Source organism: Andrographis paniculata, unplaced genomic scaffold (assembly GCF_009805555.1).
Source record: "Andrographis paniculata isolate CXL003 unplaced genomic scaffold, ASM980555v1 Contig14END, whole genome shotgun sequence".
Classification (NCBI taxonomy): domain Eukaryota; kingdom Viridiplantae; phylum Streptophyta; class Magnoliopsida; order Lamiales; family Acanthaceae; genus Andrographis; species Andrographis paniculata.
Window position 1 is genome coordinate 2135198 of NW_026137424.1, and position 24071 is coordinate 2159268.

General features: G+C 30.6%; 2 protein-coding genes across 4 annotated transcripts; both read left to right on the plus strand.

Annotated features, from left to right (window-relative positions):
- Positions 1 to 12090: 12090 nt before the first annotated feature.
- LOC127258938 (tubulin beta-5 chain) lies at positions 12091 to 15621 on the plus strand. Its single transcript, XM_051286025.1, has 4 exons — positions 12091 to 12224; positions 13042 to 13440; positions 13514 to 13783; positions 14651 to 15621. Exons 2-4 carry the CDS (start codon positions 13047 to 13049, stop codon positions 15337 to 15339), a joined length of 1353 nt encoding a protein of 450 aa, XP_051141982.1. The 5' UTR covers positions 12091 to 12224; positions 13042 to 13046; the 3' UTR covers positions 15340 to 15621.
- Positions 15622 to 18638: 3017 nt separating this feature from the next.
- Positions 18639 to 22813, plus strand: LOC127259683 (uncharacterized). 3 transcript variants are annotated; one of them, XM_051287213.1, is made up of 7 exons: positions 18695 to 18768; positions 19238 to 19359; positions 19988 to 20432; positions 20854 to 20906; positions 21065 to 21208; positions 21297 to 21590; positions 22479 to 22813. In XM_051287213.1, exons 3-7 carry the CDS (start codon positions 20008 to 20010, stop codon positions 22637 to 22639), a joined length of 1077 nt encoding a protein of 358 aa, XP_051143170.1. In that variant the 5' UTR covers positions 18695 to 18768; positions 19238 to 19359; positions 19988 to 20007; the 3' UTR covers positions 22640 to 22813. The 3 variants fall into 3 exon arrangements, with proteins under 3 accessions (XP_051143162.1, XP_051143170.1, XP_051143177.1); XM_051287205.1 differs by lacking the exon at positions 19238 to 19359 and having other exon boundaries at positions 18639 to 18768; XM_051287220.1 differs by lacking the exons at positions 18695 to 18768; positions 19238 to 19359 and adding an exon at positions 18812 to 18913.
- Positions 22814 to 24071: the final 1258 nt, after the last annotated feature.

Genomic DNA, 24071 nt, shown 5'->3' on the forward strand with positions numbered 1-24071 from the left:
TTTTATAAAAAATTAAATTTTATATAATATAAATAAATTTAATACATAAATATTTATTTGCAATTAACATAAAATATTTTACAAATAAATGTGAAAGTTTTCTAAGTTTATAAATATATTTTCATAAGAGAAAGATAGAAATAAAATATTTTGAATGAATTTGAACGGGTCTCGATATAATATTTTGAAAAAAAAAAGAAAAATGTGAACTCGGATTAGTGTTAACACATCTTAGTTAATGACACGTACTTAAATAATAAAAATTACTCCCTTTGTCTCAAAGAATATGAGACTATTGCCGTATATACGGAAATTTAGGTAAAGTATAATTAGTAAGTAATTAAAAAATGTATTAGTAAAAATAATTATATAATAAAAATAATTATAGATTAATATTAAGATAACTAAATAGTTTAATTAAGATTAAAAAACTTATAAAATATAAAAGTAAAATGTGATTAAAAGTGTATAATTATATTTTCAAAAAATAAAAAAACAAATTACGTGGGACGAATGAAGATAAAAAATAAGAATAAATTATGTTTGACGAAAAGTCTCAAAACGGTGATATGACACTTGACCAAGGGGTGAAAATTTGATGAGCTTATTGACTTTTGATTTAAAAAGATTTAAAGTAGAATATAAATGATTAAATTGTTATTATTTTATAGATAGTTAAAAAAAATAGACCAAATAATAATTATAGTGATACTTGTATAAATATTATGAAAAAATATCAATAGCTTTGTTATATTTATAAAAAAATATCAATAGCTTTGTTGTATAGTGAGAATCATAATTATTAAATAAAAAAAATATGACAATTTTTTTGAAATTGAGGACAATTTTATTTTAAAACAAAATTGACAATTAATAGTTTATTTTAAAACATGTTTGTTGAGTACAAATAATAATAATAATAATGGTAGCAGGGTTTTAAAGGAGGTCAGACAAGATAAAGTCGGGCGAAGAGAGATAAAACGGCCGATACGGAAGTCGGTCAAAAGATAAAGTCGGGCAAAGAAAGATGAGATGGCAGACACAGAGGACGGTCAAAATGAAGGTCGAGCGAAGAAAGATGAGATGGCAGACACGAAGGTCGGACAAAGAGGAAAAGTCTGTTAATTGGTCGGGCGAAGAAAAGGTCTGTTAGTTGGTCGCTTAATTAAGTGACATGTTAATCGTCTGATCGATTGACCGGTCACTTGGCCAGACAGTAGTTTAGTCGCTTGAAAGGGCGGTCAGTTGATCGCTTGATTGTACGACCAATGAATCGTCTGGACGAATGGTTGTTCGACCGATTGAAGGGACCAGATGGTGGTCGCTTGATTGGGCGACCAATGAGTCTTTTGGTCTTGCGACCAGTTAGTATCTGGATTGTCGGTCGGTCGAGCCGGTTAAGTCCTGTAATTGGCATGAGCGGTTGACGAGACGGTTAAAGACACGTGTCAATGGAGGAGGATTTAGTGGGAGGTTGACGGCGGTTGCTGTAATCAAACAGACGACGGTTCCAAAACGTTTCTTTAGGGAATATTTAAAGAGGGGGTTCGCAACTGGCAAAAACATCTTCAATCGACATCAAATTCACTAGAATTTCTTTTGGGGATCACCATTTACTTTTTCAGTTTGTAGTATTTATTTTCCTAGTTTACTTATGTATCGTACAGTGTCTAGAGATTCTTAATCTCATACATTTATTTTATCAAATTCGAAGATAATTTCTATTTTCATATTTTACTTTTTATTGTTGAAAAAATCAATCAACAATTCGGCGACCACAATGGGAGAAAGGCAAGATTGCTGATCGTACGTCAAGAGAGAATTTTATACCACTGAGGTCCGGCTGAATCATCAGAAAGATCCATATGGCAGGCTCACAGCCCCAAGTATCTTCAACACCGGCGGGAGAAACAATTTCACCATCTGCTATGTCGAATGCAAGGGAAGCACCACCAGTACCTACCGATTGGGTATCTTATGTTCAACAATTGAACAATCAGCAAATTTTGGTCATGCAAAATATGTTGCGTGAGCAACAAAACCTAATGCAAAATATGTTAGATCGAGCTTTATCAAGGGTTACTCTGCAACCCATCCAGTCACCGCCAGGGACGTCACCATCCAGATTACAAGAAAATTTTGCGAGGCCATCATATGTAGACAACACTCTTCCTGCCACTACTAGGGTTGACAGGGGAAAGATTCCTCTAACATACCCAAATAATGTTCCACTGGGTGTCAGAGCCGAACCAGCCTTTCCAAGAGAAGAAAGATTAGGAGGTCAGGCTCATAATCCCATCTCAGCCAAGCCAGCCTTCTCTAGGGAAGAAAGGTTGGGGGGACTGACTCATAATCCCGCCCCAGCCGAGCCAGCCTTCTTCAGAGAAGAAAGATTAGGAGGTCAGGCTCATAATTCCATTCCAGTGTATGATCATATTCCACCCAGCGTGGATCCAAAAGACATCGCTCAAGTTCTGCGGGTGCATTTCGGAATGAATCGCAAACGGTGAACAGGCCAGCTTATCAGAGGTCATTTCCAGAGAGAATCATCAATGAGCATCCCCACCCGAAGAATTATAGGCCACCTGATTTCCACTCTTTCTCGGGAGAAGATGGAGCTTCGACTATCGAGCACGTGGGACGTTTCACGGCTCAATTGGGGGAAATGCGCAATAATCCGTTTCACAAATTACAGTTGTTTGGATTATCTCTCACAGGAATAACTTTTTCTTGGTTTGTCATTCTTCCGCCAGGACAGTTACAAACTTGGGAAGGTTTGGAAATGGCCTTTCATGCAAGGTTCTTTAATCCTCTTCCGACAGTCTCACTTACAGACCTTCTGGAGATCAGGCAAATGCCGGAGGAGACCGCCTACCAATTCATAGAGCGGATACGATTAATGATGGGACGTTGCCCATCAATCATTGAGGAGAGCGAGATGACCAATTTTGTGGTCAGGAATATGCATACACGACTGCGGGAGGCTTTAACGGCCCACGACGTTAAAGATCTGGCCAGTTTAACATCCAAGGCAGGGAGGTTAGAATCCCTTTTTAATCCCTTTTTGGAGAAAATGATCACAACTTCCATCAAAAGGTCAGTGTCGATACAGAGATGTATGCATCAGACGATGAACAAGGGGAAGGTACTGAGAAGTGGGGCAGAAAGGATGGCTCCTTCGAAGTGGAGTTAAAGAAAATGGTAGTACGAGATCGACCACCGCGCAGGCCACCACCAGTCCGCGATAAATGGAGGTCGGATCAGAGGCTGACGTAGCCTCGGATGATGTAGGTCGGATCTGAGGCTGACGTGGCCTCGGATGATGGCCTACAAACTCCTAAACGTCACGAGAAGTGACACTTGGGAGTCGGGTGAGGCAAGTTGTTGAGTAAAAAAAAAATAATAATAATAAATAGTAATGTATAGGGTTTATAAATTGGATTGATATATAGTCCAATGGGCCTGATAATGGTAGCAGGGTCTTAAAGGAGGTCGGACAAAAGGAGGTCGGGCGAAGAAAGATGAGATGGCAGACACGGAGGTCGGTCAAAATGAGGTCGGGCGAAGAAAGATGAGATGACAGACACGGAGGTCGGTCAAAATGAAGGTCGGGTGAAGAAGGATGAGACGGCAAACATGGAGGTCGGTCAAAATGAAGGTTGGGCGAAGAAAGATGAGATGGCAGACACGGAGGTCGGACAAAGAGGAAAAGTCTGTTAATTGGTCGGGCGAAGAAAGGTCTGCTAGTTGGTCGCTTAATTAAATGACCTGTTAATCGTCTGATCGATTGGCCGGTCACTTGGTCAGACAGTTGTTCAGTTGTTTGAAGGGGCGGTCAGTTGGTCGCTTGATTGGGCGACCAATGAATCGTCTGGACGAATGGTTGTTCAGCCGATTGAAGGGACTATATGATGGTCGCTTGATTGGGCGACCAATGAGTCTTTTGGTCTAGCGACCAATTAGTATCTGGATTGGTCGGTCGGTCAAGCCGGTTAAGTCCTGTAATTGGCAGGAGCGGTTGGTGAAACAGTTAAAACACGTGTCAATGGAGGAGGAATTGGTGGGCGGTTGATAGCGGTTGTTGTAACCGACCAGACGACGGTTCAAAACGTTTCTTTAGGGAATATTTAAATGAAGACGTATCAGCAGGTGTGCTGGTCGAACTAAAAGCAGTTCTAAGACGGTTGAGAGAAGTTACAACCGGTGAGCGGATATAAAGGCACGACCTTGTTGTGGCGGTTGACATAGGTTTTAAATATGTCTGTTCATGACCTAAAGAAACCATCTTCAATCGACATCAAATTCACTGGAATTTCTTTTGGGGATCACCATTTACTTTTTCAGTCTGTAGTATTTATTTTCCTAGTTTACTTATGTATCGTACGGTGTCTAGAGATTCTTAATCTCAGACATTTATTTTTATCAAATTCAATGATAATTTCTATTTTCGTATTTTACTTTTTATTGTTGAAAAAATCAATCAACAATGTCAAATCCTTATTTTGAACAATTATGGAAGGTAGAATTAGGAGTGGGCAAAACAACCGAACCGAATTTTCGATTAACCGAGCAAATTCTGTTCGAATACAAATAATGCATATTTGATATTTGTTTGATTCGATTCTGTTTCAATTTTTATATTTTTTTTTCCGATTCGGTTAACCGAACCGAATATATTTTTATACTTATATTATTATATTTTAAAATTTATATTGATAATTATATTCGGCTCGGATTCGGTTCAATTACAATTTGGTGTCGGATCGGATATTTGAAATATTTGTAAATATTTTGATTTAATTAGAATTTAAATTATTTTTTAATATTTATATTTTTTTAATTTCGGTTCTATTCGAATTATTTGCAAATATTACAAATATTTTCGGTTAATCGGAATTTTGATTCAGATATATTTCGCGGTTTTAAATATTTATTCGGTTTGATTCGAATATCAAATACCTGCATATTTACAAATACCCAAATTGTGCCCACCCCATATAGGTAATTCAAGTTGGGTGTGTATTGATGGTTGATTTTAGCAACTTTGGGAGGTAGGGTTACATTTATTTAATTAATAGTCTCTCCGGCCACCTCCAAGCGTCACTTTTACATTTTGCGTCATTTTATTTAACATAAAAAATATTTATATATTTGTATAAATTTTTTGTACAAATATTATAGGACACTAATTAAAGTTTTTTTACAATTTTCTCTTAATTTGTATTATGTTTTGATATAATAATTAATATTAAAAAATTAATACATAAAAAATAAATGAGACTTTTAGAGCCGGACAAAGATAGTATTTGATGAAAACAGAATTATACGGCCGGTTGGATTCTTAAGTTGAAAGTTTTATTGATAGTGATTTATTTATTTAATATTTATTTTATTTATGATATAGTAATACATATGATTAAAAAAATTGAAAATATGTATTTAATTATTTTTATAAAATATATGAAATGTAGATATAAATATATTATTTTGTAGAGAATAAAATTTTAATATAATAAATAAGAAAATACATTTTTTTTATTTATGATTAATATAAATTAGTTTGCAAATATATATAAAGTTTTGAATGAATATAAATATATTTGTTTATTAAAAATAGATAAAAATAAAAAACTTGAAATAAACTTCGAGTGAATATCATATGATGTAATATTTAAAAAAAAATTAAAAATGGGAAGTATAGTGCTAACTGGATCCAAGAAGTACATAATATCATATGATGTAATACATTTTTTTTTTTACAACGGGATAATTTTAGAGTATATAATTAGATAATGTAGGTTTATATAAAATTAACAGAAGTACATATAATATTCGTAACATTATATTGTGATTTCATGGGTAAAATGAATTCTAGGGAGTTAAGTGTAAACTAAAAGGGACTGAATTTAAATGTGTCTTAGATCAAAGGGATTTTAATCCAAGTAACCCATATTTTATATTATTTATTATTATTTTTTAAGAATTGAAATTTAAAAATAAAATTGGATGGCAAAGCCGTTATTTATATATTTTTTATATTTTTATATAAAAAATATTCTTTAAAATTATTTACAAAGCAAATACACTGCTGGTTGAGTTTTTTGAGTTAGATTGTGGTTGATTTATTTAACTAATATTTAATTTATTATGTAACATATATTAAATTAAAAAATAATTAAAAAATATGTTTAATTAGTTTATAATTATATTTTAATAAAATATATAAAATATTAAAAATATTATTTTATAAAAAATTAAATTTTATATAATAAAAATAAATTAAAAATATAAATATTTATTTGCAATTAACATAAAATATTTTACAAATAAATGTGAAGATTTCTATGTTTATAAATATATTTTTATAAGAGAAAAATAGAAATAAAATATTTTGAATGAATTTGAAGTAGGTCTCATATCATATATTTCCTTCCTCCCATATACCATCTTCACGTTGCCGTTTGTGTCCGTCTCATATTCTATGTCACTTTTCTTTTTTTGGAAAATTATTACACATTTTAATCTCATTTTAAACTTTTTAATTTATTTTACTTTAAATTTTAATTAAACTAATTAGTTATCTTAATTTTAATTTATAATTATTTATATCATAGGATAATTATTTTCACTAATACATTCTTAGTTATCTACTAATTACACTTATCTTTTTAACCGTATCTACAGTGTAGCAAACAAGGTATGTGGAATGAAGAGAGTAATATTTAAAAAAAAAAAAAAAAGAAAAATGTGGACTCGGATTGGAATGCCAACAAAATTGAGCCTTTATGTTTTTTTTTTCTTTTTACTTCTTTAGTATTGACACATCTTAATTAGTTAATGACACATACTTAAAATAATAAAAATTACTCTCTCTATCCCAGAAAATATGGGACTATTACCGTATATACGAAAATTCAGGTAAAATATAATTGACAAGTAATTAAAAGTTGTATTAATAAAAATAATTATAGATCAAAATTAAGATAACTAAATAGTTTAATTAAAATTAAAAAAATTATAAAATTTAAAATTTAAAATTTAAAATGTAATTAAAGTGTATAATCATATTTTTTTCTTAAAAAAATGACAAATTACGTGAGACGAACGAAGATAAAAAATATGAACAAATTATAGGAGATAGATGATGTTAAAACGTTGATATGACACTTGACCAAGGGGTGAAAATTTGATGAGCTTATTGACTTTTGGTTTTGTATATTTTAGTAAAATACCCTTTCTCCGATTTAAAAGAGATTAGAGTAGAATATAAATGATTAAATTATTATTATTTTAAAAATAATTAAAAAAATAGATTAAAGTAATAATTATAGTAATACTTGTGTAAATATTATAAAAAATATCAATAATTTTATTGTATAGTGAGAATCTTAATTATTAAATAAAAATATATGATAATTTTTTTTAAATTGACGATAATTTTTTTTAAAAAAAAGAAATTGACAATTAATAGTTTTGTTTTTTAAACATGTCAAATCCTTATTTTGAACAATTATGGGAGGTAGAATAAGGGGTGGACAAAAAAATCGAACCGAATTTTCGGTTAATCGAACAAATTCTGTTCGAATACAAATAATGCATATTTGATATTTGTTCGATTCGATTCGGTTTCAGTTTTTTTTTTTTTTCGTTTTGATTAATTGAACCAAATATATTTGTATATTTATATTATTATATTTTAAGTTTTATATTGATAATTATATTCGGTTCGGTTTCGGTTCAATTACAATTTGGTTTCAGATCGGATCTTGAAATATTTGCAAATATTTTGATTTAATTAGAAGTTAAATTGTTTTTTAATATATTATTTTTTAATTTCGATTCGGTTCGAATTATTTGCTAATATTACAAATATTTTCGGTTAACCGAAATTTTTGATTTAGATACGTTTCACGATTTCGAATATTTGTTCGATTCGATTCGAATATCAAATACTGTATATTTTACAAATACCAAAATCGTGCCCACCCCGTAGAATCGAATTGACATGTAATGGGAATATGTGGTTATGGGTAGTTAACTAGTTATGGAGAGTAGATCCATTGACATATTTATTGTTATATTAACTAGGGTTGGATTTATTTAATTAATAGTCTTTTGGTCACATTTATATTTTTGTGTTATTTTATTTAACATAAAAAATATTTTTATATTTGAATAATTTTTTGTACAAATGTCATTTTATTAGTATTATAGGACACTAATTGAAGTTTTTTTTGCAATTTTTTTCTTAATTTGTATTACGTTTTGATATAATAATTAATATTAAAAAATCAATACGTAAAAAAAATAAATGAGACCCTTAAGCTGGATATATATAATATTTGATGAGAACAAAAATAGATGGCCGGTTGGATTCTTGAGTTGAAAGTTATTTATTTATTTAATATTTATTTTATTTATGATATAGTAATATATATGATTTAAAAAAATTGAAAATATGTGTTTAATTATTTTAACAAAATATACGAAATATTTATATAAATATATTATTTTGTAGAAAATAAATTTTAATATAATAAATAATAAAATACAATTTCTTTTTATTTATAATTAATATAAATTAGTTTGCAAATATATATGAAGTTTTGAATGAATATATATATATTTATTGAAGAGAAATTAAAAAAAAAAAAAAATCAGTCAAATACTAATTTTGTTTGGTATATCACTTTTTTAAAATCAATATATATATATATATATATATTATTTTGATATGTTCAAAATCAACATGTTTATTTTATTTGATTTAGTAATTGTAATCCTCACATAATTTTTAAAGAGAATCTTATAATTTACATGTTATTAAAAAAATACATCATCCGTCCCACATAATTTGTCCCTATTTTCTATTTTCGTCCGTCCCATATAACTTGTCATTTCTATTTTTGGAAATATAATTATGCATTTTAATCACATTTTAAATTTTAAATTTTATAATTTTTTTAATTTTAATTAAACTATTTACTTATCTTAATCTTAATCTATAATTATTTTTACTAAATAATAATTATTTTTACTAATACACTTCTTAATTACTTACTAATTATATTTTACCTAAATTCCCGTGTTTACAGTAATACACCGTATTACATTGAACGGAGGGAGTATAATCATTACTATTTAGCTAAATTATCTTTTTCTAGAAATAAAACCATATTTTCATAATTATATTCTATGGCATGTGTATTATTAATATTATTAAAATTTATGTGTAAAAAAATAATAAATAATAAATATTGGATAAAGTTAGTATTAAATTAGAAACTATTTTTTGTAGTCATAATAGAACATCAAACACTTATTTATTTTTATTATTATCAAATCAAATTAAAACACCAAAACATAACGAATTAAATATGAGAAAAATAAGAAGAAATTTCGATCCTATTAACGAAAAATTGGTCAATTTTAATTTTATTATAAAAACTTAATCAACACGGCCATATACAATAATAAAAAGGCTAGATAATATTTTGTATCGTATACATGATATATTTATCGAGAATAATTATGTGTGTTTTTTTTGCAAAAATAGCCCAAACATTTTTCAAAAAAATATATATTATAAACATTTATTATTTGTATACTATTTACACAATATCTTATACTTCATATAAAAAAAAATGGTAAACTGTTTTTTTAGTCTCGTAACTAGCCCTCCTTATCATTTTAGTCTCATAAGTGGAACATGTCGCAAACTAGTCCCATAAGTGAAAATTTTTCGTTGTTTTAGTCCTCCGGCGCCGGAGATGCCCGCGTGGCTCGCCGGAGGTGACGCGTCCGCTAGGTGTCGCTGACCTGGCGGACACGTGGGTTTTTTTATTTTTTTTTCATTTTTAAAACTTTTTTTAAAAAACTTATTTTTAATTTATTTTAAATTTTATTTGTACTTTTTTATTTAGTCCAATTAAAAAAAATTTTAAAAATGAAAAAAAAAAATCCATGTGTCCGCCAAGTGTGTCGTTGACCTGGCGAGACACCTGGCGGACACGTCACCTCCGGCGAGCCACGCGGGCGTCTCCGACGCCGGAGGACTAAAACAACGAAAATTTTTCACTTATGGGACTAGTTTGCGACAGGCTTCACTTACGGGACTAAAATGATAAAGGGGTCCAGTTATGGGACTAAAAAACAGTTTATCCTAAAAAAAGCTATTCCTTCAATTATTTCGCAAAAACAAACACCCTATGCATTTTTACTATAAAACATAAAAAATAAAATACTCACTCCGTCCCATAAAAATGAAACTCCTTCCGTCCCGCATACCAAATCCACGTTGTTGTTTTTATTCGTTCCACATTCCATGTCGGAAAATGATTACGCATTTTAATCTTATTTTAAACTTTTTAATTTATTTTTTTAAATTTTAATTAACTAATTAGTTATCTTAATATTAATTTATAATTAGTTATATTATAGGATAATTATTTTCACTAATATATTTTTAATTATCTACTAATTATACTCCTCATAAAATACACTGTCTATAGTGTAGCAGACACGGTATATGAGACGGATGAAGTATTATTTTTTACTTTTTTCCGTTCCAAAACAAATGTAAAATTTCTTAATTTTGAAATTGTACAACTACCTAACATAATTAATATCCTTATAACTTTTAATATATTACACAAATATTGTTACTTTTATATCGCACAATCTAATAAGTACATTTTTATATTTTTTCACTATAAACCAATATAATACTAATATTTAAAAAGTAATGTGCTGATTTTTTAGGAAAGATGTAATAATACTATTTGAACATAAATAAAAAATACTTCCTCCGTCCCAGAACTATAGTCTTAATTGGGTTGGACACGAGATTTAAGGAATATTTATATTATATTGATAGTCGGTAAAAAGTATAGATAAAAGACTTTTTTGCCGTTGTGAGTGTATTAGTGTAAAAAGTAGTAGCAATTGTGTAATAAAAATGAAAAAGTATTGATAGTTTTATGGTGATATGGTTATTTATAGAAATAAAACTATCGTTTTTAGGACAGAAAAATAGTAAACAAGACTATTCTATTGGGATAAAAAGAGTAATAAAATTTAGCATAGCTAAGTAAAAAAACAAAATACTCCATTCATCTTAATTTAAAATATTTCTTTTTTATTATTTTTATCCAATTCACTCGAAAGTATTTTTTTTTATAAAAATAATTATACATTAATAACAAAATATCTTTAATTTTTTTTACCTAAATTATACCATACAATTACACGTACTGTTACTTTCTACATAAATTAAAAAAAATAAAAAACTTTATATATTTTTATAAATTAATAAAATATTAATATTATTTTTTAATTTGCTTTAAATTCTCAAAATATCTCTTTAAAGTGGAGCAAAAGGAGGAACACTTTAATCATCATTATTTATATAAAAATATAAGAAAATTATAAATAAATATATATTTTTAGTATTAATAATTTTTTATATATAAATTTAATAAATAAATAAGAATAAAAAAAAAATTGCATAATTTTTTAAAGACTAAAATAATAGTCTCTCTGTCCACTTATAATGTTTATATATTTTTATTTTAAAACGTCCAATTACAAATAGAACATTTCATTAAATACCCTACTTTTTTCCACAAATATCTTTTATTTTACATCACATTACTTTTACACAAAAAAAAAGTAAGGGTAAAAATATTATTACACTACTTTTAACTACTCATTATAATTAAAATACTATTATTTTTTAAATACCGTGCCAAAAATAAATATAAACTTTGTAAGTGGACCGAGGGACTACTACTATTAAGTCATTATTTAAATTTAAAATTTAAAATTTAACCAAATAAGTGCGTTGATATTTACACGTGTCTATATTTTCTTGGAATTTGGGCTAACATTAAACCAGTACGTACGACTTATGGACACGTGCCCGTTGGAATGAATGTCAGGGGCATTCTTGTCATTTCACGCACATACAAAAATCGATACAAAATTTGAAAAGATTTACCATTCCATCCAAGCCGTCGGATGGTCGCAATCGTGGGGCTTAAAAAACACACTGAATATAGGAGGGAAGCAATCTGAACCGTTGATCCGAATTTCTTCAGAAATAAATAACCTTCTTAGGCAGAAGATTTTTCCCTCACACGCTCCGCACATTTTACTGTCGGTCGAAGTGCTCTCTTCACTCGATCGGATCTCGAATTCAGCTGCTGCTTTTTGTAAATCCGAAGGTAATTTGTTCTACTCTGTTGGGAATTCAGTTTTCTTCGCTGGATCTGCTTTTGGTTGAGTTTAATTTTTGCTTTTGTAGTGTGCATTTCTAGTGGTTTGGATTTCTGTGAGGTTTTGAAATTTGTTTCGGTAGATCGTGTTAGTTCAGTGTGAAAAATGTAGTGGATCGAGATGGTTATTGTGTGTCTGTAGCTTTTGAATTTTTGAAAATTTGAATCGTTTATTGTCGTATTCGATTGATTAATCCGTTAGGATGTAGTTTGCAGCATTGTTTGGTTTTCTGATTTTAAGATCGGCGAAGTTCATATTCGATCCAGCATTTGATCTACTTTGCTGTTCAAACTTCGATTCATCTCTTCTGTAAAAAGATTTACAGAGACATTAACAACAACAAAAACTGCAAATGAATCTAACACTACAAATACGTTTGGTTTTCTGATTTTAAATGGTTTAAGATCTGCTAAGTTCATTATCGATCCAGCATTTGATCTATTGTGCTGTACAAACTTCGATTCAGCTGGTGGTGTTTGTAATGTTAGATCTGTTGTTTAATTGTTGCTGTAGATTCATTTGCCTGCTAATGAGTTTTTGTTGTTGTTAATCACACTCTGAAAATGTTATTATTGTTTTTTTTTCAGTAGAAATGCATAGATCTTAGGCTCGACTGATTTCAATTTTCTTTTACCTTTTGAGTTCAGCTAAATCATTGCTATAGATTCATTTGTTGTTGTTAAATTAACCGATCTTTGGTAACGTTTGTTTACAGTAGAGTTGAATAGATACTGATTTAATTCATCTTTACATTTTGAATCACAGCAAACATGAGGGAAATCTTGCACGTCCAGGGCGGTCAATGCGGCAACCAGATTGGATCGAAGTTCTGGGAGGTAATCTGCGACGAACACGGCATCGATCCAACAGGACGCTACATCGGAACTTCAGATTTGCAATTGGAGCGTGTCAATGTGTACTACAACGAGGCCTCTTGCGGCCGATACGTCCCCCGAGCAGTGCTCATGGATCTCGAGCCTGGAACAATGGACAGTGTCCGCACCGGCCCATACGGCCAGATCTTCAGGCCCGACAATTTCGTTTTCGGCCAATCCGGCGCCGGAAACAACTGGGCAAAGGGTCATTACACTGAGGGCGCTGAGCTGATCGACGCAGTCCTCGATGTTGTCCGGAAGGAGGCCGAGAATTGCGACTGTCTTCAGGGTAAATCTCATCGATCTTATCCTCAATAATAATGTCCTGATTTTGTCGTAACGGGTTCGATTTTTTTGCTCAGGCTTCCAGGTGTGCCACTCTCTCGGTGGAGGAACTGGATCTGGAATGGGAACCTTGTTGATCTCAAAGATCCGCGAAGAATATCCCGATCGGATGATGTTAACATTTTCTGTGTTCCCTTCCCCGAAGGTCTCGGATACGGTGGTTGAGCCGTACAATGCCACTCTTGCTGTTCATCAGCTCGTCGAAAACGCCGACGAATGCATGGTGCTTGATAATGAAGCTTTGTATGATATCTGCTTCAGGACGCTCAAACTCACCACCCCTAGCTGTGAGTATATACTTCAAATCTTTGATAATGAATTTGGTTGTGAAGTTATTTGTGTAGTCTTAGCCATGTTTACTTCAAATCTGACTAAAAAGATTAGAGCAGTTAACTAGCGAATCGAATCAAACAAAATTTTAAGGGTGTGTTTCTTTGTGGGTTTGGGTTTTTGGGTTTAGATTTTTTAATAGTAAAAAATTGAATTTGAATAGTTGTTTGATGTGATATAAATAGATATTGATATCATAAATAAATTTGTAGTATAATATAAAAAAAGAGCAGTAATTGTTTGATTTGATATTTTTGTCGTAAAACCTACAAAAGATCAGTGTTCATTTGTTCAGCTTTTGAGCTTGTTTGAAGTGTTCAAGCTCTGTTTGTTTAGAATTTTTATTATTTGAGCTTGTGTTTGTGTTCGACTCGATTAATCTCGTTGGTCTCATTTTTTTAGAGTCATATATAAATTAAAGTGGAAATTTGAATTTAGTTTATTTATTTATTTAAATTGATATTTGATTTGTTTATGAATTACTGTATAATTTCATATGTATATATAACATTTATATTATTTGAAGCTCCTGTTTATGATGTTCGGCTCGATTCGTTGTTAACGTTCGCGTACGAACTTTAATCGAGTTGAATCAAGCCGAACGGATCCGAGTTCAAGTATTTGATGCAATATAAATATCTAGCAATATAAATATCTAATGTAATGTTTTTCTAAAAAATTACCGAAAGTATTGAAAGTGATTTGAAAATGTGTAAATAGAGCCTTGTGTTTATTTATTTTCTTATTTAACGATCATAAAATAATTGTTTGATATGATATATATATTATATGCTTACGAGATTGTTTTTATTTCTCGTACATAGTCGGCGATCTGAACCATTTGATCTCCGCAACCATGAGCGGAGTCACGTGCTGCCTCCGTTTCCCGGGACAGCTCAATTCCGACCTCCGGAAGCTCGCCGTGAACCTGATCCCGTTCCCGCGCCTCCACTTCTTCATGGTCGGGTTCGCCCCGCTGACCTCCCGCGGCTCGCAGCACTACCGCGCCCTCACCGTCCCGGAGCTGACCCAGCAGATGTGGGACGCGAAGAACATGATGTGCGCTGCCGACCCGCGCCATGGCCGCTACCTCACGGCCTCCGCCATGTTCCGCGGCAAGATGAGCACCAAGGAGGTCGACGAGCAGATGATCAACGTCCAGAACAAGAACTCGTCCTACTTCGTCGAGTGGATCCCCAACAATGTGAAGTCGAGCGTGTGCGACATCCCGCCGCGCGGCCTCTCCATGGCGTCGACGTTCATCGGGAACTCGACGTCGATCCAGGAAATGTTCCGGCGCGTCAGCGAACAGTTCACCGCCATGTTCCGGCGCAAGGCTTTCCTGCATTGGTACACGGGCGAGGGCATGGACGAGATGGAGTTCACCGAGGCCGAGAGCAACATGAATGACCTCGTCTCCGAGTACCAGCAGTACCAGGATGCCACCGCTGACGACGACGCCGAGTACTCCGTCGAGGACGACGAGGAAGAGGACGGCGCTTACGCCCCGTAAGTATCGTACGTACGTATCTGTCTCTCTCTCTTTTTCGAGTATGTTCCGTATCGTATTATTTTCTTGGTTCGATTTTCGGGATGGGATGTGGGTTGCTTATTATTATCGTCCGTCTTCCGCGGATTAGTCGTCGCCGGTGCCGGCATTGCTCCGGCGCCGGTATCGATTTATGATATATATATATATGGGGCTAGTATTGTTGTATTATGGCATCTACATATGGCTTTGGGACTATATATGATATTGTTATATGAGAGAATAAGATCTACTACTGCTAGTTGATGAGTTTGGATTTAGCCATTTAGGATTGGCATTGATCAAAATAGTTTTCGAAAAAAATATTTAGGCCTAATTGAAAAGGTTTTGGCTTTTAAAAACACGATTTGAATGGATTTTGAAGGCCGATGGAGACGGAGGGTTTGTCGAGTGACACAAATTTTATTTTATTTTTTATTAATATTATTAAAAAATAATATTTTTCTGTTTCAATACAAAAATTAATAAAATATTATTTAAAAAATAATTCTTTTTCTCCGATGGAGACGGAGGGTTTGTTTATTATAATTGATCGTTTTAAAATAATAGTTTAATTTTTATAAATAATTATATTATTATAAAATTATTTTTATTTTTTTATTTTATAAATAATTGTTACTATTTTTTGTATTAAAATACCACAAGGACAAAAAAAAATTTTATTCGTATTTTTTATCAACTATCGATATGATATCAATATTTTTTTAATTGCGTGGCAAATTCCAGATTATAGTTTTGGACTAAGAGAATAAATATATTTTAAATAAAAATTATTATATTATTATATTTTTATTATAGAAAAATAAGAAATATTATCAACTTTTATTAAAATTTGTATTCGATCAAATGAATATATATTTGTATGATTGAGGGAGTATTATATAAGGAAATATATATTTCTTCCGTTCCAAGTTAAAGTTTTTTTTTTTTAATTTTATTGTTTTTATCTGTCCAATTTAAAGTATTATTTTCTTAAATAATTATATATTAATATAAAAAATACTCTTAATTTTCATTAAAATTATAAATATATCATATACATAAAGTCAAATGATAAAAATTTCAAAAATTTTTACACAATATAAAAATTAGAAAAATATTATTATTTTTTAATATATTATAAAGTTTAAAAATGCTCTGTTGAATTGGGATGAAAAAAAATATTTAAAATAGAAAAATAATTTTTGATCAATTTTATTTAAAAAAAATAATTAATTTTAATTTAATGATACCTCTACCTAACATAAATAAAACACGACTTAGTTGTCTTGATCCATTTGAGTTTAAAACAGTCTGTTCATTGATACTATCGGATTTATGTTGTGTTAGCTATTATGAGATTAAATTTAATTAATTTTGTTTTGAATTTGACCAAAATTAATAAATTTTTAATGAACTTAAAATTGATTATTAATATTCTCTCTCCGTTCCATAACCAGATATTCATTTGTTTTTATAGGTAGTTTTAGAAATATCAATATTATATTAGAATGTAGTAGGAATAAAGTATAAATAACTAAAATAATTTTATTAGTATATGTGATATAAATGCAACAACATAGGGTATTTATAATGTTAGGTAGACAGTACAATCAGTAAAAAAAAGAAATTGATACTTTGTTAAACTAAAATAAAAAAATGAATACTTTGTTATGGGACGGAGGGAGGATTTACATCATTGGTGGGACGAAATTAATATTTCCTAATAACTAACAATAAAAATTCGTCAACAAGGGTGTGCTTGGTTGTAGAGTTTAAATTTCGAATAATTAAAATTTGAATTGCAATAGGTATTTAATATTTTCTCTATTCCACCATAATTGACACTATTTCAATTTTTGTTTATCCGTAATAATTGACACATTTTTATTTTTGGTAAAAATTATTAAATTAAAATATATTTAACAAATATAAATCAACTTAATTAACAACATAACATACAGTATCATAAATAATATAGACCCACTCAAAATCTTTTTATTTCTATCTCTCTTCTCAAAAAAATAAATATTTTTATCGATATCTAAAATTTTATATATTTTATAAAATTGATTTATGTTAATTATAAATAAACAAAAATATTTTTTTTTATTTACTTTGTATTATAGAAATTATTATTCTCTACGACAATGATATCCATATTTCATATATTTTTTAATTGCTATATAATTTTTAAATAGTTAAACGTATATTTTAATTTTTTAATTTTATATATATATTCAATTACTTTAAAATTATAAATATTATTAATTACATAAAAAATAATACTCATTTCGTCCCTTCATCTCATATCTATCTATTCATTTGCTTTTTGTAAGGAGTTTTAGAAATATTAGTCATATATTAAAATAAAGTAGAAATAAAGATAAAAAGACTAAATTAACCATATTAGTATGGTATGATATAAAGGTAATGACATTTGTTTAATATATTGTAAATTGAAATAATATTTGTAATGTTAGGTAGATAGTACAATTACTTAAAAAAAAATGAATACTTTGTTATGAGACAGACCAAAATAAAAAATTGATAGATTGTTAAGGGACGGGGAGTACAATTTTTTTAAAAAAGAATTAATTTCAAACTTTTTAAAATTTTCCTACAAATTTGAGATTTGTCCTTCTAATATTTTAAATCAAAATGAAGATAAATTATACTTAAATTAAAATGAAGATTTGTCCTTTTAATATTTTAATTAACATAAAATAATTTTAAATTATGAATTTTAAAATGCGATTAAAGTTTATAATTAAATTTTTAAAAAGAGAAAAAACATATTATGTGGAACATAAATAAAAATATGAGACAAATTAAGTGGGACGAAAGAAATATTCATTTATAAAATATCATATTAAAATATCATTTAAACAAAATTAAAATTTAATCTTTCATTTTAAATAAGTTTCAATCTACAACCACAAAATTATATTTGGAAGAGAAAATTATTTTAAAAAATACTCCTTCCTTTCCCATTTTTTTTTTTAAAAATATAATTATATATTATATATATTTTAAATTTTTAATTTTTAAATTTATTTTTTATTTTAATTAATTTTTAATTATTTTAATTTTAATATATAATTATTTTTTATTAATATATTTTTAATTACTTACTAATTCTATGATACCTAAATAAATTAAAATGAATAATTTAAGGGGAGGTAAAAAAATATAAAAGTAATGGAAAATAAGTAAAATTAGTAGCAGCCATTCACACGGCGCCACGTGGAATGCCGTTTTGGACTTCAGTGGACGGAGAAAAACTCACACGTGCCAACTGCCTATAAAATGGAGAAACGGCTCATAGTTCACGGAACCGTCGGACAGAAGGCGGAAGCTCCGCCGAGACAGCTGTCTTCGATTCGCCGGAATATTCCGATATTCAGCTCTAAGGTATTTTGCAGATCCTTCTGACAGTTGAAAATATTGTGATGATTTGTCACGGACTTTTGAAATTTCGGTTTCACCCTGCCGAGTTATGTATCTTTGCGTTGTTTGATTGATTGGTTTTTCTGTTTATTCGCCTCTTTTTACTTTTGTAAGTCGATTGATTCTCTGGAATAACTTGATTGTTGTTTTTTGTTTGATCAATTAATTCGATTCTGCTTCTGTTAAATTAATGTCAGGTTATGAATGGTGCAGCATGATTAGATCGGTTGTTGTTCCTGCAATGAGGAAATTAGTGTTGATATATTGCTTATTGGTTATAGTTTGCTCTAAGATTGTAGTAATGAAATTTTTTGAGGTGAACTTTCTTCTGCAAGTTTTGAACTGTACGGATTTCAAATATTATCAGTTATTTAATCGGCCTGCAGTTGTTGATTGGTTTTGTAATTTTCCGGTATTTGGTTTGGTTTGGTAGTGCAAAGAAGTGATATATCCCGGCGAAGTGGAAAATAAAAGGATACGTTGACAGTTTCCTTTGTTTGAGCTTTGCAGTTCAAGAAACCTATCGAATACGTAGAAAACTTTGCTTCAAATTTGGTATGTATATATTATTTAGGTAATAAAAATCGAAGTTTCAAATTTTAGGTAAACTTCAGTCAAAGGAGATTTAAGGATAATATTCAGTAAGAGAAAAATTTCATTTTCTTGAATAAAGTAAAAATTCACAATGAGACAGCCTTAAACATTTTTCGCAATAGAAAACAAACAAGTGTTTTCTTACACTGTCTAATGGGCAGTATAACTTATAATTCTAATTGTTTAGATTCTAACTCTTATTTGGAATATAATTAGATTGAAATGAGGAATTGTTTTTTGAATAAAAGATTGATGAGTAAGTAGGAACCCAAGATCAAGATGCAGGTTAGATTTCAATGCTGCTGCTAAGTATTCTGTTGCAATTTGGGCTCTACCATTCTTAAATCTTAATTGGTGATCAGGTCATATGTGTTCTGGTTAACAATTTTCGACAAATTGGATTTGTCAATACAAGTTGAAGGGTTAAAACCAAACAATAGCTGCCTAAGATTTACTTCCAAATCATAATTGTTCTAAAATTAATTGCTTCAGCTGTAGTGTTATAGCCACTCATTTATATAGCTTGTAGTGTAAAAGTTTTTCGTAATGTGGAAGCGACAGATCATGACTGATTCTGGGAAGCCTGCAGGTGCGAGCTGTTCATATAACATGCCTTATCTTGTGCGTGAAAGATTATTCTTTGGTAACATCACTGACGCCGCGGAGATTCTCCAAAATGGAAGCAACGAATTCACACACATTCTCTCCGTTCTTAGTTCAGACTCTATATCCTTCTTCTCAGAGTGGCGCAGGCTCTCAATACCGAGCAAACATATCAGAAAGGTATACGTTGCGGACTTGAAAGCAGAAGATATCTCGAATAATGCTTTGAGGAGTTCACTGCCACCACAGAAGCTCCTCTACTCGTTGGAATATGCTGGCCAGGATCTGAAATTTGTAAGAATGGCTGTGCCTTTGAGAGATTCCGAAAATGAAGATCTTCTGGATCACTTGGATGTGTGCTTGGATTTTATCGAAGATGCTAAGAAAGAGGGATCTGTTTTGGTGCATTGTTTTGCTGGTGTATCAAGAAGGTACGGGCAATGTTTATTTTTTGCTTTTTTCAAATATTTTCTTAGGACTTTGTAAATGATCTAGTTTTGATTTTTCTCTTAATCCTATCGACAGAAAAGGAATGAGACTTTCTGAAAAGTATAAAGTAATAGACACAATAGCATACACTAACTGACCATAATTGGTGCTGGATTGTCAATTCGAATCTTTTTCCTATGTATTACAAGTATTTAACATCAAATAATGTTCCATTACATCATTATTGAGATTTGAGCTCTTAAGTTCTTGATTTTCATGTTGATGTATTTGTGGATTTAAAATGAGCGAAAACGAGACAATGAACAGCCTTACTAAAACAAATTCTATATATATTTTCGAGGTCCTCATTTTTATGTTTATATTCGCAATCGATATTTCACTTCCATTTTCTCGTTCTTGCAGTGTAGCTATTATTATGGCATACGTGATGAGAACCGAACGACTATCACAAGAAGGTGCAAAATTTCTTGCTGCTTTCAGGTTTCAGTTCTTTTTTTAAACAATACATGGAATGTGGAATTATGTCGAAGATCTTCTTCCGGCTCCATTCTTTTCCAATCTTCTTTTTCCTTCCTATTTTAATGATACTTCCTGTTTTCTACATGATCATTAGATGCTTTGGAATCACTACGGCAATGCTGCGAATCCGTGTGCCCAAACGACGGTTTCCTCGAGCAGCTGAAAATGTTTGAACAAATGGGATACAAAGTCGATCACGCCAGTCCCATATACAAACGGTTCCGCTTAAAAGTATTAGGTCTCCATTTTCTTTTCCTACAATATGATCGAATTCTTGCCATGAATTTCATCTGTCGAATTCATAGTACTACATGTTGACACGACAGGCGATTCTTACAACCGTGGAGATAAGCTAGATGGCTCTCGATTCGCTCCTGATCCTGGCTTACCAGCCGAAAAATCTTCTTCTGATTCTGAAGCATCATCGGTCGAGAGAGATGGGCCACATTATCCAGCCTACAGCTGCAAGAAATGCCACAGGATTGTTGCATCGCTGGAAAATGTTGTCGATCATGTTCCTGGAGAAGGCGACACATGGCCAAAAAGGAATCGTTACAACCAATCCAACGACAACGAATGCTCCTCTGTTTTTGTAGAACCCATTCAGTGGATGACTACAGGTACCATCTAAAAACTCCATATATATCGTGAAATCGAGAGGTAGAAGTCACCATGCTTAAGTTTCTAGCGTCGCTCATTTATGACAAAAAAAAAAGTTCGATATATCTGTTACTGGATATGTCGTTTTGTCGTAGGAATGAATTACTCAGATGCATTGAATGAGTAACACTTGCGTCTAAACATGCTTTAAGCAATTCTTTGCGAATTTAGTATGTTTGTTTTGTGTTTAATTTCAAGTATTTTTTGTTGCGAGGGAGGGAAGAATTGTGAAAGTATTATAGGAAACAATCTTTTGTTTGCTTTTACTAACTTTTATCGGTATGTGTATATATTTTGTATTATATATCGTAATTAGGCGTTAATGTGATGTTTTAAATGTAAAATTTATTTTTAGTAAAATTGGTGAATAATAAGAATTTGGTAAAATTGGCAAAATTGCTCATAATTTTCTCGTGGTTTCGAAACTTAGTGTAAATTCTTCTGTACTTTCAAAATTGCATGGTGCCCTTTTATACTTTAAAAAACGTGGCATAAAACCCTCTTTTACATTTTGTTTGTGATGAGAAGATGATTTATCATTTATATTTTTTTGCATGGCGGGGTTTCATGCAATGTTTTTGAAAATATAAATTATGTCATACAATTTTTAAAGTACAAAGGAGATCTACGCTGAGTTTCAAAACATCAGAGAAGTTATGGACAATTTTGCCAGTAAAATTTGAAAAAAGAACACACTTCATGTTCTCCTCTTTCTTGAAACCTCTTAAGTCGAATGCTAGCATGCTAGCGCCTTTTTATGCCGTATGTTCTTTTACCCAATGCATTGACATTATTCAATAAGCTGATCTTTTTTTTTTCTTTTTTTTTTTTTTTTTGTTAATCTCCAGTGGAGGAAGGTGGTGTGGAGGGCAAACTTGTGTGTCCGAAGTGCGCAGGGCGAGTCGGGTACTTCAACTGGTCAGGCATCCAGTGCAGCTGCGGGAGTTGGATCACCCCGGCCTTTCAGCTCCACAAGGGCTGTGTCGATATCACTAGAAAGTCCCCCTGAGACCATACGGTTGTTGTCGAAAAGGTACACTCAAGGGCATTTTAGTCATTTCACTATATTTTGTCGAGTGAAGAAGTTTGCTTGTGAATAATACTACGATGCTGTTACGAATTTCAATTTTACATCGTGTTCATTTTGAAGGATTAGATAAATATTATATATTATGTTACTTTACGTTACGCTTCGTTTAAAACATGTAGTCATGTTTTGGGATGTTAAGATTCTATTTACATGCAATATTGACATAAAATATTACATCAAATTTATAGATTATCTGATAAAATGTTACATCAAAATATCGCTAGTTGTATTTTCAAATAACTGTTATAACCAAAATCAACTACCTAACAAACCCTAGCTAAATGGGTTTGGGTTTGGGCTTGAGATTGAGTTAGAGGGTTTGGACCGAATCTAATGGGCCGGGCTACAGAGTGGACCAACTTTTATTATATCGAGGAATTTGTTGAATTAGGTCTCAAACCGTCGGGTAAAAGAATTGAAAGTCGATGTTGATTTTCTCCATTCGGCGTTGTTCATCGGAGGAATTCGAACCCGCCGGCCATTGCCAATGCTGCCTGGAGAAAAAGGCGGTATAGGAATTGTTGTCGAAGTCATTCGTCAATTTTGGATTCTCAGAGTTAATCAAACCTCCCCATTTCTGAATCGACAAACAGAGAGCAGAGAGCGTATTTGTTTTGTGAAATAATATGAATGAGTATTTTTTTATATAAAGTATAAAAAATTGTGTAGAAAATATAAAATAAGTAATACGTATATACTCCCTCAGTGTATTATTGTAGACACGAGAATTTAGGTAATTAAGAAGTGTATTAGTAAAAATAATTATAGATTAAAATTAAAATAAGTAAATAATTTAATTAAAATTAAAAAATTATAAAATTTAAAATTTAAAATGCTATTAAAGTACATAATTATATTTCCGAAAATAGAAATGATAAAGTTATATGAAACGGAAAAAAAATAGAAAATATGGACAAATTATGTGGAAGCAGATAGAGTTTGTTTTTTTTGGTTAAAAGAAATCCCAGGGAGTTTCAATTCCTTTCTTTAATTCATTTGTCCTGTTAGTTTGATTTGATTTGAATTCAATTAAGGAATGTGTTTGTTTGTGTTTTTCAATTCCTAAATTCAAGGAATTGCATTTTAGTTTTTTTTTTTTTTTGTTTTTTTTTTTTCGTTTATATAGTTTAGTTTTAGTTTCCGATTTGGTAATAATGATTTGGGTTTAATCGAAATTTGTTTCCGCTAATTCATTGTCCTAATTTTTTATATGATATATTGTTCGAATAAAATCCATCGATTCAGAAATAAATCCACAACAAATATTACTATAATTTACAAAAATGACAAATATACTACTATTTTGTTTTTAAATTAATCTATGATGCTCTTAAAAATATTTTTTGTCAAT

Bases quoted from the DNA above. Each gene is read 5' to 3' on its own strand.
- LOC127258938 (XM_051286025.1), top strand. From the start codon at position 13,047: ATGAGGGAAATCTTGCACGTCCAGGGCGGTCAATGCGGCAACCAGATT. The intron at 13,441-13,513 runs GTAAATCTCATC...TTTTTTGCTCAG, and splicing joins GAATTGCGACTGTCTTCAGG to GCTTCCAGGTGTGCCACTCT. The intron at 13,784-14,650 runs GTGAGTATATAC...TCTCGTACATAG, and splicing joins CAAACTCACCACCCCTAGCT to TCGGCGATCTGAACCATTTG.
- LOC127259683 (XM_051287205.1), top strand. From the start codon at position 20,008: ATGCCTTATCTTGTGCGTGAAAGATTATTCTTTGGTAACATCACTGAC. The intron at 20,433-20,853 runs GTACGGGCAATG...TCGTTCTTGCAG, and splicing joins TTTGCTGGTGTATCAAGAAG to TGTAGCTATTATTATGGCAT. The intron at 21,209-21,296 runs GTCTCCATTTTC...TTGACACGACAG, and splicing joins GTTCCGCTTAAAAGTATTAG to GCGATTCTTACAACCGTGGA.